Below are 13,515 nucleotides of genomic sequence, written 5' to 3'. Positions count from 1 at the left end.
GGAGTCTGGTTTGGGCCTTGGCATTTTTATTTTCACTGAATGTTTTGATTGTAGGGTTTGGGAAAGCTCTCCCTTTTAACATCCCTTGCATTGCATTTAACAAAATGAGATAAATGTATCTACTGAGATAAATGTATCAGTATCATATTCATTGCCTATCATGCTTTGGGAAACTTTCAATTAAACCAGCAAATATATGACTCAAAATCAGCTATTCTAGAGTAACATGGAATTTTGAGATTTCCATAGCACCTTTGTTTCAGTATTATGCTTTATCCTTGGTCTTTCCAGAGGTATGTTGGCCTACTTCCCAGAGAATCACAGAATATTCTGAGTTGGAAGGGATCCACTGTTGTCCAGAAAAAACTAGACTTGTTACCTGGTGTGCAATAAGCCAATAATTTCACACTCCAGAGAGACATTGATAACTTTTTCCAGAGTTGCACCAGCCTGGCTGCTCAGTGGTATTCCACAAGTCAAGCACACCACCTATCAAAACTTTTCACTATTTATACATTTTAGCAAACAAAGGCATTAACGTTCATTATCTACAAGTTACATATTTCTCATATTAAGTCGTATTCTATCATTTATTGGTTAATGAGTCTCTCACTTCTCATACTAATTAATCCACATGCTCAGTCTTTCTCTGCTTAGGAGTCAGGGGGTTTCTCGGGTCGGTGGTCTCCATGTGCCAGAATTGCCTTTTATCCGCACAGGTAATTCAGCACAGTTTATTAAGTTTCGTCCTTATCTTTAGAGTTCTGCCAAATGTCCTGTGGCCTGTAAATTCTGCATTCTTTGTGCCCACTCTTATTGCTACATCCTTCATCCAGGCATTGACCAGGTCTGAGAACATTGTAGCATGTCAAGGCCTAAACCTCAACAAGGCACTTCTACCGACAAGTAATTTGTCTTTCTAACACCCGGACATCACACAGAGCTTGTTTGCTGGCTGCTGTTTGACAGCTTACATCCTCAAATCCCACCTTTTCCAATGCCATGAGGACTGTCAAACCCTTGGCACTGCGCAGGACCGCAGACTGCCTGATGCACCGGGAGCGCTGTCCAAAGGCTCGGTGCCACCGGCCCTTGCCGGGAGTGGCACACTGTGCTGGGAGTGTTATAAATGAGAAGCTTGACTAGGCCAATATTCAAGCAGCAATCAATCAATTTATTAATTAATATGGTAAAGTATGAGCAATACAGCACTGGGTACAGTGGGGGAAGTTTTCCTTCCAACTGCAGACCGATGGTTGAGGCTTACAGGTATTTATAGGGGTACTCATCAGCTTTCTCAGCAGTTTGTATTCCCAATTTTTACTCATCAGCAGTTTCTATTCCAAATTTTTACGTCACAATTCTATACACGATTGTGATTTAGTTTTTCTCAGGATGTGTCCCAGAGAGGAGTATCCCCAGATGGTCCCCAGGTGGTCCAGTTTCTGAAAGAAGGAAGAAGTATCCCATCTGGTGAAGTCCAGCTCCCCAGATGTGGGTCTACCTTTTGATTGCAAGGAATATAAATCTCATAACAGTGATGTCCAGCTTCCCTTGGTCGAAACTATTAATCCTTGAGTTGATGTTCATCTTCCTTTCTCAAGCTGCTTTTCAGTGCTTTGTTAAGGTGTGAGATAAGCATGTTTCATTTTTATATATTCCAATGCTATAGTTTCAAAGATACAAGCAATATTCTAAAATTATATTTCAAAAGGTTATTATTGCAAAACTCTTTAAGGCTTAAGTACAAGCAGAAAGTTCCTGTCAAAGAGCAGCATCCTTAAAGCTTTAATTCAAATGCTCCTAAATCAACTTAAGACTTATAAAGTTTAATAGGTTCAAAGGCCTTCTTCCATGCTTTACTTTCCTCAGTTATTATTAGAATTCGTCTTTATAACTGTCCCATGGTCGGTTTCCACACCTACCGCAATCACAAATACACACGTTGCCTGTATGTACCCGACACGAAACACAGCTTCGTATTTCACAGAGCGCTGTCCGAAGGCTCCCGGGTGCCGCCGGCCCTGCCCGGGAGCGCAGGAAGCGCCGCCCCCGCCGGGCGCTCACGTGGCCGCCGCGCCTCCTGCCCGGCCGAGCCACGTCCGCGGAGGCGGAGCGGGGCGGGCGCGGCCCCGGATGGAGCAGCGGGGGGAGGCGGCTCCAGCTGCCGCTCCAGCCCCAGCGCCCGCCGCCGCCGCCATTTAGACATCCCGCCGCGGCAGCCAGCGCCGGGACAGAGTGTACGGGAGGGCTCGGGTCGCCACGGTCCTCATCGTCGCCATGAGCCGCCTGTCGCAGCTGCTGCTGCTCGCCCTGCTCGTCTTCCCCGCCGCGCTGCTGCTCGGGGGCGCCCGCGGCGGCCCAGGTAAGGGCGGTTGGGCGGCCGTCACTGCCGGGGAGCGGGGCCGGTGGGTGTGTGCGGCTGTGTGCGGGATCTCCGCGGCGCCGCGGGGAGGAGGAGCCGCTCCGGCCGGGCCTGCGGGAGCTCCGCCGAGAGGCGGCGGCGGCGGCTCCGCTCATTCATCGCCCCGGCCGCCCGCGCACGTGGCGGCTGCCGGGGCTGCTGTGCCCGCCGGGCCCGGGCCCGTCCGAGGCGCCGGGCGGGGGCAAGGCCGCGCTCCGGCCCCTCCGGCGCAGCCACCCGCGGGGTCGGGCAGGGCCCCGCGGGCACCGGCCTCGGCCCGGCCGTGACAGCGGCCCGGGAGAGCCGGAGAGCCCCGTCCGGAGGCGGCGGCAGCGGGTTTGTCCTTCTCCCCTCTCGCCCGCGGGGCTGGTTCCACATTCCCCAGCAGATGCGCTGGCTGCCACCCTGCCTTCCCACCTCGTCTGCCGCCACCCCCCGAGTGTCCTTGGCGACACCGAGGAGCGCTAATCTCTGTTTACGCTGTGGCGTTATCTGATTCACGATCTGGAAATTGCCTCCCTACTACTAAGTTTGGGAAGGCTTTTCGCCCAGCTCCTGCAGTGGGCTGCGGCTCACGCCCCGTGCGAGTCCTTTCCCAGAGCCCTCCCGCTATTGCCACATCATCAGCCCTTCTGACATCCATCGAAGGGGTCTGAGGGTGTGCTGGGCAGCAGATGGCAAAGGGTGCCTACAGCCTATCTATACGCTGTTCATTTTTAATTTAAAATCCTCCGCCTTTTTTTGTAAGAATTTTTGTAGAAATTAAATTTTTTCCACACTTACAAGTTTAAAACATCAAATAAAATCACTGTAGTTAAGGCTTAGATTAAGTGTTGCACGTGGTCAAGCCAAAGTCTTTGAGTGTGCCTTCTAAAGACACTTGAGAGGAGAGGTTGGGTTTGCTCTCTCTAGCACTGACTGTCAGTTCTTAAGTTCTTGGATATACTTGTCCTGCTCAAGGATTCCTATTTCTCCTGAAAATTTTAAAGTATTTCTTTTAAATTTTGTATTTATAGTAGCTAGGTCTTTTTTCAGACCTATGTAAATCAGTCATCCATTCGTTTCTACTCTTTCATATTCAGAAAACACTGCATTTGTTTAAACAAAACCCAAACCTGCCGTTTTGTGCACGTGTTTTAGATGTCAGACTTGCTTGCATGTGCTCTGAACTGCAAACAGACAGAACTTTGTCCTGTGGCCAGTATTTTTATTAATCATATTTGCCCAGTGTTTGAATGTATGAGGCTTGGCTCCACAAAAGCAAAGAGGCAGTGGACTATCAGCTTGCACTTGTCTTGGAGCCCTGCTCTAGGTCACGTTTCTTTTCTGATTGGTGCTGGGGTTCTGTTGCATAGATGATGTTGAGGAGATCGTAGTAAAAAAGACATTCTTTAGGTTTCAAAACTTGGATGAAAATAAGTACCCAAAAAACCCCAACAAAGTAACTTTCTAGGTACCTTTCAAAGGGTTCTGTTACCAGTGAGCTAATAACTTGTTAGACTTGCCCGTCTTAGAAGAAACAGTAGTTACAAATTAAGTTCCTGTCAATAGGAATGCCTTATTTTCACTTTTGTAATTGTAACATTGAATTATTTTCACATATTTAATGTAACTTGGTTGCCTTCTGCAAATTTAGGCATTGCTGTGTGAATGCTGAACGTTTTGTCATCCAGCTGTGAATTTTTGGTTTTGAACTTAGGGCGGATAAATTAGTAAATGAGAAAGAAAGTTTTTAGCAAAGGAATAAGGCTGAAAGATCAACACAGGGATCATTTTGAATAGGAGTATTTTGCAACTGAGGCTTCAACACACTGTATTGGGCAGGTTTTTAAGAAGTTCCTCAAACATTAGTTTGAGAGTTGTGCCTAATGTCAGTTTTTTGTTGATTAACTAGTACTTAATGTCAGTTTTTTGTTGATTAACTAGACCTTTAAAAGACTTTGTTGTATTTGCATTTTGTTTTGGCAGGTTTATTAGTTGCAGCTCAAGATGCTACAGAAGATGAGGAAGCTGTGGAAGATACTATAGTTGAAGATGAGGATGATGAAGCTGAAGTTGAAGAAGATGAGCCAACAGACTTGGTAATTGTACATGAATGTTACTTCAAAAATATGAATTAGACCAGAAATGCTTGAAACTGGATAAATTAAATAATTGAATTCACTTACATTGCTTTTTTCAGGTGGCTATTTCCATGTAGCTGATTAAGTTTGTGTTCAGTTTGAAGTGTCAGAAGGATTTATCTTTTTTTTCTGAATTACCAGTTGAAACGCCACATGGGGACAACCTGATTTCTATCAAAACTGTAGGCCACAAAAAAACCCCCAAAAACAACCAAACAAAAAAACCCAAAACAGAAAAACCCCAAAGAAACAAAAAACCAAACCACCAAGTGAGAGAACCACATTCTCATAGAAGCCCTCTGTAGCCCTTTTCTATCTGAAGCTGCACCTCAGTAAAGTGAGAAGAACGTTGGGGGATAGAACTACTTCATTCTGACTTCTTTGATAATGATTTCTAAGGGTGACAGAGTTCTTAGTTAAGCTCAGAATGAATTCTAAAACTCTTGTTAAAAAAAAAATACAGCTTAGTTTACAACACAAGCTCAAAAAATTACCCAGAAAGTCAAAAACAGAAAAGTGAAATGTTTTACACAGTTTTGTGATCTGCTTATAGCAGTGGCATGTTAGGCTTGCTAGGCAGTGTGCTTAAAGTGGTGCAAAATTTTTTCAAATCTCTGATGGACATTAATAGGAGAAAACATGCATAACAAAAATGAAGATTTTGTAAAGTGTTACTTGATTCTATGAGATTTTACTGCTGTTATTAAGTTGGTGAGCTTATGGTTGACCAGCTTTGCTAAGTTGTAGAAGGTATACTATGTCAGCATTGACAGAATATTATTAAATAAACTTTTGGATGTAATTTCCTTTTCATTATATTTGGCTCAGGTACAAAACATGGTGCTTTTTAGGCAATTTCTTTTATTTGTCTCTCAAATAAAAGGGTTTTTCATGGTGTCTTGGAATCAAGATGCAACATGCTCAGCTCTGGTTCCCTAGTTCATAGTATGTGTATGACTGATCCAGTAGGATTTCCACTGCTTCAGGAGGTTGTTTAAGCACTGAAATCAAATGATCCAACTGAGTTCTCAGCACTTAGCTGAGACTGTTCAATACTGGGTCAGCCTTGTTTTCATTTGGTGGGGATGGTGATGATCCCATGATCCCCAAATGGAAAATAAGCTCTTAATGCTTGCATTTGTCAAAAAGTGATTCATCACAAGGTGAGCTTGAATGAGTCCATGGACTTACATAGTTCTAATAGCCTAACCATTTCCAGGCATACATAACATTTAACTAATTAAAGCTGAATAGAAAGCTGCCATAAACACTCCCTGTAGTGAAAATAACTCATTTGTTTTATGGCTGTCTTTATTTTGAAATATTTGTTTTCTAACTGGAAATAGCTTAGATGTGAACACTTAACGTTTAGATTCTATTCTTTTCCTTCCACCCGCAAACAGAAGCATTACTGATGATTTTTGATTCCAAACCCTTCAATAGAGCTAAATGTGTTCAGATTAGTCACTGTCAAATATAACAAGTAGAAAGATAAATGCTGAAAGGAATGCTCAGCAAATCTAGAGGGAGAACAGACTATGGTGCTAATCCTGCAAGAGCAGGATTTGGTACAAGTACTTGCCACTGTTGCTTGCTTTGACACATGGGATTCTCATGAACCAAGCATGGGTTTTGCTTCACTGCTCATTATAGGATTTTTCAAATAAGTCTCTTGTCTTAGACAGAAGAAAAAGAGGAAGAAGACTTGTCAGGAGAACCTAAAGCCTCACCCAGTGCTGATACAACCATCTTATTTGTGAAAGGCGAAGGTAAGGGTCCTCTGCTAATCCACCATTCTCTTTGCTGTTGCTTAGACTACATCAGTGTTTCCTGAAACAGTGAAACCACAGAGTCTGTTCTAGATACTCTCTGGTTAGAATTGGCTCTGTGTGGTGCATGAGATTTCTCATGGTTGATTTTTTTTGTGTGTGTTTCAGACTTTCCAGCAAACAACATTGTAAAATTTCTGGTGGGCTTCACCAATAAGGGTACAGAGGATTTCATTGTCGAGTCTCTCGATGCTTCTTTCCGGTACCCTCAAGACTACCAGTTTTACATCCAGAACTTCACAGCTCTCTCTCTGAACACAGTAGTTCCACCACAGAGACAAGCCACGTTTGAGTACTCCTTCATCCCTGCTGAGCCTATGGGTGGTCGTCCTTTCGGTCTGGTTATCAATCTCAACTACAGAGATGCCAGTGTAAGCCTGATGCTCCAATTCATTTGAGTCTTTCCAGTTCATCTGGAGGTGTCAGGAAGGAACTGCTTAGTCAAGTACCTCTCCAAAGAGTGAATGCCTCTGTAGTATTTAAGCAAATCAGTGGGTACATAAGCACAGCAAGTAATTGCCTACATGCACCTTAAGTTGTATCAGCAGTGGAAGCTGGGGTGTCTTAAAACTGTAGAGGACAACAGAACATTTGTGCTTTTATGTGTTGAGTGAACCTAGCATAGCTTGCAGCCTTAAGAAAGTCTTGTGCAGGAGTTGCTGCTTTCTAGAATTTCTCTAAGAACATGGGAAAAGGTAAACGTTTGTGTATGTGTTGAAGAAATCAATTTAAAATGTCATGTGCAAACTTTGTTCTAGGGCAACGTTTTTCAAGATGCTGTCTTCAATCAAACTGTTACCATTATTGAAAAAGAAGATGGGCTGGATGGAGAAACGTAAGGAGACTGGAGATCCTGGTTTAGTTGGTGCACTGGTAGAACAGGTTATTAGTAGTGCCATTGAAAGTAGTTCTTATATTGTCATTTTATTGAGTGTTAGGTCTGCTATGTTTTGTGTATGATGTAGCAGCATTTGATAGACTGAAAATACAAACTTTTCCCAAAATTAAGATCTCTATTATTAGTGGGAATCTTCAGGACTGGTACTGTGTCAGTGAAAAGTTGACAGATGGGCTTTAGCTCAGAGGGCTTAAGCCTGGTGTTTTTCAGCTACATAGCAATTCAAAGCTGTTAAGCTTCCGTTATGCTACTGTGCTTTTTCCTAAGAGTTAAAAGATGCAGAGAGTCCATAGTATCAGACTGTGGGTCCTGCTGTCAGGACTGGAATAACTTTCTCCTGGAACATTGCAGTGTAATCTAAGTTTACATAAACTAGAAAAATGTATTTAGAGTACCAGATAGCACAGCAAAGAATGATTGAGTTCCTCTAAACCCTGTCTGTAGTAGGTATCTTCCAGGAGTGATTTTTTTCACACTTGGGTAGATCTGACACACCAAATATCTTCCAAGGCTATGCTGTGCTAAAATGCTATTAAATATTATAGCACTGGAATGGACTTTTAAGTGAAGCTGTGAGTTAGAAAAGTTCATCTTCAGAAATACTTGTAGACAATGCTGAATATGTGAACTTTCCTGCCACAGATAGAAATTGCCTGTTGAGCAAGCTTCCTTTTAGAAAAGGTCATCCAAAATAAATCGCTGTTGCATTAATTTGTATTTCTCAAGTACAATGGTACAAGTGAAAGAACAGTTGGTCACATGAAAATGTGTGATGCTCTGAAAAAGGAGCTCTCGACACAATTCAGATACTAGAATCAGTTTGTGTGAATGTCCTGTGAACTGATAAATTGCCCTATGACAGGTATTTAAATTAAGTATCTTCTTCAGTTTAACTCCATAATTTCCTTTATCATAAATGAGAGTTCACATGTCCAGCTTGGAATAAGTTCTTTACCTGTAAATTCCTTAATCCTCAAACCAGTTTTAGCTATAACTTAGGTTTACCTCTTGCTGAGTATCAACAGATACTTCAGATAAAATTCTTCAAAACAAACCAGAATGCGCAGATTAAGAAAATTGATTTTGTAGGTAGAATTTTAACTGTGGAACAGTTAAGATAAGAGAGCAAGATAAGCAAAGTCTTTCAAAGCTCTGTTGCAAATTAATAGTGTCCTAGTAGTACTTGCTTTGCAATAGCATGCTAAAAGCATATAAGACACTTCTAAGGGTTTTATAAGTGATTAAAGCTGTCACAGACCGAAATAGTGCCTGTGACCCAATATCTTCAAACTTCGTGACAGTGCGAAAGAATTCTTGAAGTTAGTAAATTTTGGTATTTATTATAACATTTTCCTAATTCATACAGCATTTTTCAAACATTCTGTTGTTCAGAATTACACTTACAATTACAACTGTAATGCAATTATTATATTTCTAAAATCCAAGTCAGAATAATTGCATTATAGTTGTTAGAACTTTAGTTTCAGATTCCTTGGGTATTTTCCCCTCTTATTGCCCTACAGAAGTTCTTGAGAAAGTTTTGGTGGATGTGCAGCCAAAGTTAGGCTTAATTTCTATGCCTCTTCATAAGCCGTCTTCAAAACTTGACATTTTTAGTTAATGCATTGTTTCTTAAACTTTTTTAAAGGATCTTCATGTACATGTTCCTTGCTGGACTTGGTCTGCTGGTCATTGTTGGCCTACATCAGTTGCTAGAGTCTAGGAAGGTGGGTAGCATGTTTGTCTGTGTACTTGTTAATACAAAACCTTTCTGATGTGAAAAGAAAGCAGTTCAGTGATTGCTTCTGACATATGATGGTAAAGGTGCAAGATTTATTTTTATTTTTAGAACCTTCGAGATTATTGGGGAAACTAGAGTGTTCTTAAAAAATGTTCCTAATGAAAGATACTTTGATTGCTGAGCCTGGTGCCCTTTGGATCTGCCCTTTGGCTCCAAACTGAAGGGGTTGAATTGGAATACCTTGTAATCACTGGGTGTCTGTGTCTACTGATCCAGTACTTACTTTCCCCATGCTCTCTACTTCTGCCTATTAGTCTAATCCAGGTCAAACTTCAGGGGAAAACAGCTGTAGTCCTTTATTTAGTTTTTAGCAAAGCTTTGCCATAATGTTGATTATTTTGCAAGGTCAGATCACATATGACAATATTGTGCTAATCTGAGAAAGCAAAATAAAACTTGTTATCACAAAGTTTGACTGATCATCCGCAAAAGGTGTAATGAATTTGCCCACGTGTGCATGAAATCTTGGTGCTTTTATGTGGAATAAATGTTGTAAGGTGTTAGAAGTGGTAATACAAAGCTTAGGGGAATAAATTGCTAATGGGCAAGACAGCTCTGTGTATTGACTAGCCTTAAGTTTGTACCTTAGTGAAATAATTGTAATTCACTAAATATCGCTTTGTTACTAATTTCTAATACTTGTGCTATCCAAGTCTTACTTAAAAGAAAAACCTTTCTTATTTCTTGAATTTTCAGAGGAAAAGACCGGTACAGAAAGTAGAGATGGGAACATCAAATCAGAACGATGTTGACATGAGCTGGATTCCCCAAGAAACTTTAAATCAAATAAGTAAGTAGTCTGCCTTTCACAGACTAGACCATTACAAACTTAACTTTACTATTAAATTGTAAGTGAGTAAGTAGTAGCTGATACCAATTTCTTAGAACAGCATGTATTTTCTAGGGAATAACAAATTGTCTTAAGGATGAGATTATTGCTTTAGCAGCCCATTCCTTGTAGAACAAACTTTATTGGTTGATAAGATAATGACTACTGGTGACTTTTATGATTTGTTCTGTAGAGTATTTTTCAACAGTGTAAGATCTCTACCCAAAACCTGGATTGCAAAGATGGTTTAAATAGGAGAAAGTAGATGTCATCTCAGAGTTTCTGTAAGTTGTTTGGAAGTTTACCTATAGACCAAAGTCTTAAATAAGCATTAGAAGTGTGTTTTAACTAAAGCCACATAAATACTTGTTACTGATGTCCTTCACAAATCCAAAAGTTCTACTTAATACCTGAAATACCAACACTAAACCCAATATCTGATTTCTTTAGACTGTGGATATTTCTAACTTCTTACTCTTTCTTCTCTTTTGCTTTCCCATGGCTTCAGTGCAAAGTAGAAGAGGTGAGGCAGACTCTTTGTGAGCTGAAAAGTGCTTAGTGTGTTGTCCATGTAATAATTAGGCATGGATAGAAGTACAACTTCCTGCATGCTGTGACTGGTGATGTAGCATGAGCAGTGAAAGATGCAGAACAGATGCACGCAATGGCATACTTTTTATATACTTCTAAATTTATGTTTTCATGTATTTTGTGGAGATATTTCTGGTTATATTGTAGGAACATAGTTTCAGTAGAATATTGATGAAGTATTGTCTTCTCTCACAGTTCCCAGAATCCTTTTTCTAAAAGGCAGATGTTTATCTTGCCTTCCCTGCTCTCCTTGGTGTATCAGGCTGATAAACTCCTGCCATCAGTAGCAGTCACTGCTGTGAGGTGGGAAAGCCTCAGTGAAGTGCATCCTACATGAGATGCAGAGTTCAAAAACCCTTTGCAGGAGCTACCCTTACTAGGTAGGGACTGCTGTTTTGATCAAATAAGCATATTCTGAGCTTCATTTGGTGCAGAAGGGCTAGAGGACTTAGCTGTGGTATGAAGTTGTGCCAGGAGTTAATGACTTTGGGCTTTTTTAATTCCTTTACCCTTTTTAAGAGTACTTGCACCACATAGGTTTAAAGACTAGTGCTTTACTTGTGAAGATGAAAGCTTTCTTGCACACTTTCTTCTGTTAGACACTAGAATAGTATAAAATCCAGACACAGGAATTTGAAAAGCCTTCCTCTAGCAAGAAAAACTGAAGGTCTAAATACTATTTTTTGCTAAAGAGCAAGCTGACTTAAAAAGGTTCAAATTCTGGTCATGTTTGGGCCCCACCACCATCCTTTTCTTAAGCCAAATAAATATTCATATCTGAACACTTGAAGTTTAGGAAAAAATGAATGGTTAAGTTGTTCTTAATTGTGGTTTTCTCAGCTCCAGGTTAGTTTCAGTTAGAACTCTACACTAGAATTCTTTAAAATGATGACCTTAAAGATCTCAGATATTCTTGACTTTTTTTATTATTGACACTTCATACTGTACTGATTGGCCTGTAAGGGCATGATGGCTGCTCCTTAGTTAGTGTTTGCACAAACACTAACCAGGGAGGCTATTGGAGATTGTTCTGTTTGAGAAAATTAGTCACCACTTAGCAATCACTTCAGCATTTCATGTAGAGTATTGAAGGTTATTGAAAGTATTCTCTGCAGTAATCATAGAACCATAGAATGGTTTGGTTGGGAAGGGGCCTTAAAGGTCATCCAGTGAAATGTGGATACTTCCTGGAAAAGTGCAGTTTTCCACAACAGTTTTCTTCTGCTGTTAGTTGTCTGAATGTGGAAATAGTACATGCAAGACACAGCTGTCTGAAGAGTCAATCTTACATTCTTCAGCCATGTAAACTTACTGCAGTGGCTATCTAAATAATTCATTTAACTTTCTAAAAGTGTAATTACTGAACATGAAAATTTTCGAAGCAGCAAAGCCTGGAGTTTCACATAGGGATGACAGGGGGTTTTTTTTGGTTTGGGCTTTTTTGCATTTTAGTAACTGACAAATAAGACAAACCTTACCCTGTTGTTGCATGTTACAGTATTTTTTTGTTACCTTCTGTTTATGGTGCTGGTAGTTAAAAAGCCTTAACAAGTTGTTTGAACTGGCTTCTCTGTGGTGATGCATTGCACTAGAAGGGCAGCTTGTCTTGTGTTTGGGAGGAGAAAAATACATGCTCATGTAACAATTGCAATTGATGCAACTATCTCTTTTTTTCTTTTTTTTTTTTAATCTAGATAAAGCTTCACCAAGGAGGTTGCCCTACAAGAGGGCACAGAAGAGACCAGTGGGCTCTGATGAGTAATGTTAAATAGTGCAACAGTTGAACCTTTACTAATTCTGCCTGTTTGGTTTTTTTGGATTGGAGTAGTGCAGAGAACCCATACCACCATAAGGAAAATACTGCTAAACATTTGGACTGAACAGATTAACTGAATGGTGTTAATATTACTGAAAATGCACTTCTCTTTTAATTTTGTTTTTTTAAATTGTTGGGGGTCGGGGGAGGTAGCCATTAAGAGTTGTGCCTGCGTGTGTAAGCAGTTGGTCTTAACAGAAACGTGTTACCTGAAATGTGCCTTTAGAGTTCTTTGTAATGCTGGCTTGCCATCTGTACGTTGTCATTGAAGGATTTCTCTCCTCTCCCTAATCTGAATGTCTGGTGACTTTAATCTGTCTTGATTGTATCATATCTGTATCAGAACCTGAATGCAATTGTTCTTACTCAGCTACTCTTTACAAGGTGCGCACACTGAAGTTTGTGTGTCCTGTCTCAGTGGCCAGGCACTGATCATCTCAACTTCTGCATTAGTCTTCATTCTAAAGGCACAATTGGGTATAGCTGCTTGTAGTGGTAGATATTTTGCTGCTGTTTTGATCTGGGCATGCAGTGACCTAAAAATCTGAATTTAGCTGCATAGATGTTAGGAAGACTCTTGCACAGCAGCAGAACTTGTGAAGCATGGAATTTGTGTGCTGAATTGGTATTACTGCATAAATTTCCTTTTTATACCCAATTTGTTAAATGGTTAGTTATTGAATTGTGCCAGCATCTTAGGTATTCAGATTATAGTGATAGTTCTGCAATGTTTACTCAAGAAACTGTTGAATAAGCCAGAACAACTTTTCAGTGAGTTCTTGGTTCTCTCTCTTAAGAACTAGAATGTCATATGTATCAAAAGGCCAATTTCTTTTTTTAAAGCTTTACAAGGATTTGCTGTACACACTTGAAACTGAATTTGAAAAACAGTTGGATTCAAATAATTCTTTTTATTGGCAAACTATTTAATTCACCATTTGCAGTTTTTAAATTTGAGACATCTTTACACTGGTCAGTACATTGGTCTGAGGTTTTTTTCACCTACTGTTTCTTAACTAGTAACACAGATGTGTTTTCATCACTAGCTGCCTGTTGGTTCAGTGGTCAAGCAGAAAAGCTGTGTGCAAAATCAAAGCAAGATTTTCTTTTGTGGCTTACATGATTACCAGGTACTGAGGTATTGATCCACATCCACTGTGTCCAGGAATTAACTGACAGGGAAAAGAGCCAGTTTGCAGAACACCAGTTTGCTTGGGCAAGGCT

General features: G+C 40.6%; 1 protein-coding gene across 2 annotated transcripts; it reads left to right on the top strand.

Annotated features, from left to right (window-relative positions):
- Positions 1 to 2,126: 2,126 nt before the first annotated feature.
- On the top strand, positions 2,127 to 13,216 carry SSR1 (signal sequence receptor subunit 1). Of its 2 annotated transcripts, XM_054285206.1 has the most exons (9): positions 2,127 to 2,365; positions 4,373 to 4,485; positions 6,209 to 6,296; positions 6,465 to 6,727; positions 7,115 to 7,191; positions 8,903 to 8,981; positions 9,752 to 9,845; positions 10,393 to 10,407; positions 12,170 to 13,216. In XM_054285206.1, the coding sequence occupies exons 1-9, from the start codon at positions 2,281 to 2,283 to the stop codon at positions 12,235 to 12,237; spliced, it is 882 nt and encodes a 293-aa protein (XP_054141181.1). In that variant the 5' UTR covers positions 2,127 to 2,280; the 3' UTR covers positions 12,238 to 13,216. The 2 variants fall into 2 exon arrangements, with proteins under 2 accessions (XP_054141181.1, XP_054141182.1); XM_054285207.1 differs by lacking the exon at positions 10,393 to 10,407.
- Positions 13,217 to 13,515: the final 299 nt, after the last annotated feature.

Source organism: Melozone crissalis, unplaced genomic scaffold, assembly GCF_028551555.1.
Source record: "Melozone crissalis strain CALT ecotype California unplaced genomic scaffold, PUWL_Pcris_2 ptg000042l_1, whole genome shotgun sequence".
Lineage (NCBI taxonomy): Eukaryota > Metazoa > Chordata > Aves > Passeriformes > Passerellidae > Melozone > Melozone crissalis.
This window is presented reverse-complemented; position numbering and strand designations above follow the sequence as displayed.

Bases quoted from the DNA above. Each gene is read 5' to 3' on its own strand.
- SSR1 (XM_054285206.1), top strand. From the start codon at position 2,281: ATGAGCCGCCTGTCGCAGCTGCTGCTGCTCGCCCTGCTCGTCTTCCCC. The intron at 2,366-4,372 runs GTAAGGGCGGTT...TTGTTTTGGCAG, and splicing joins GGGCGCCCGCGGCGGCCCAG to GTTTATTAGTTGCAGCTCAA. The intron at 8,982-9,751 runs GTGGGTAGCATG...TTGAATTTTCAG, and splicing joins AGTTGCTAGAGTCTAGGAAG to AGGAAAAGACCGGTACAGAA.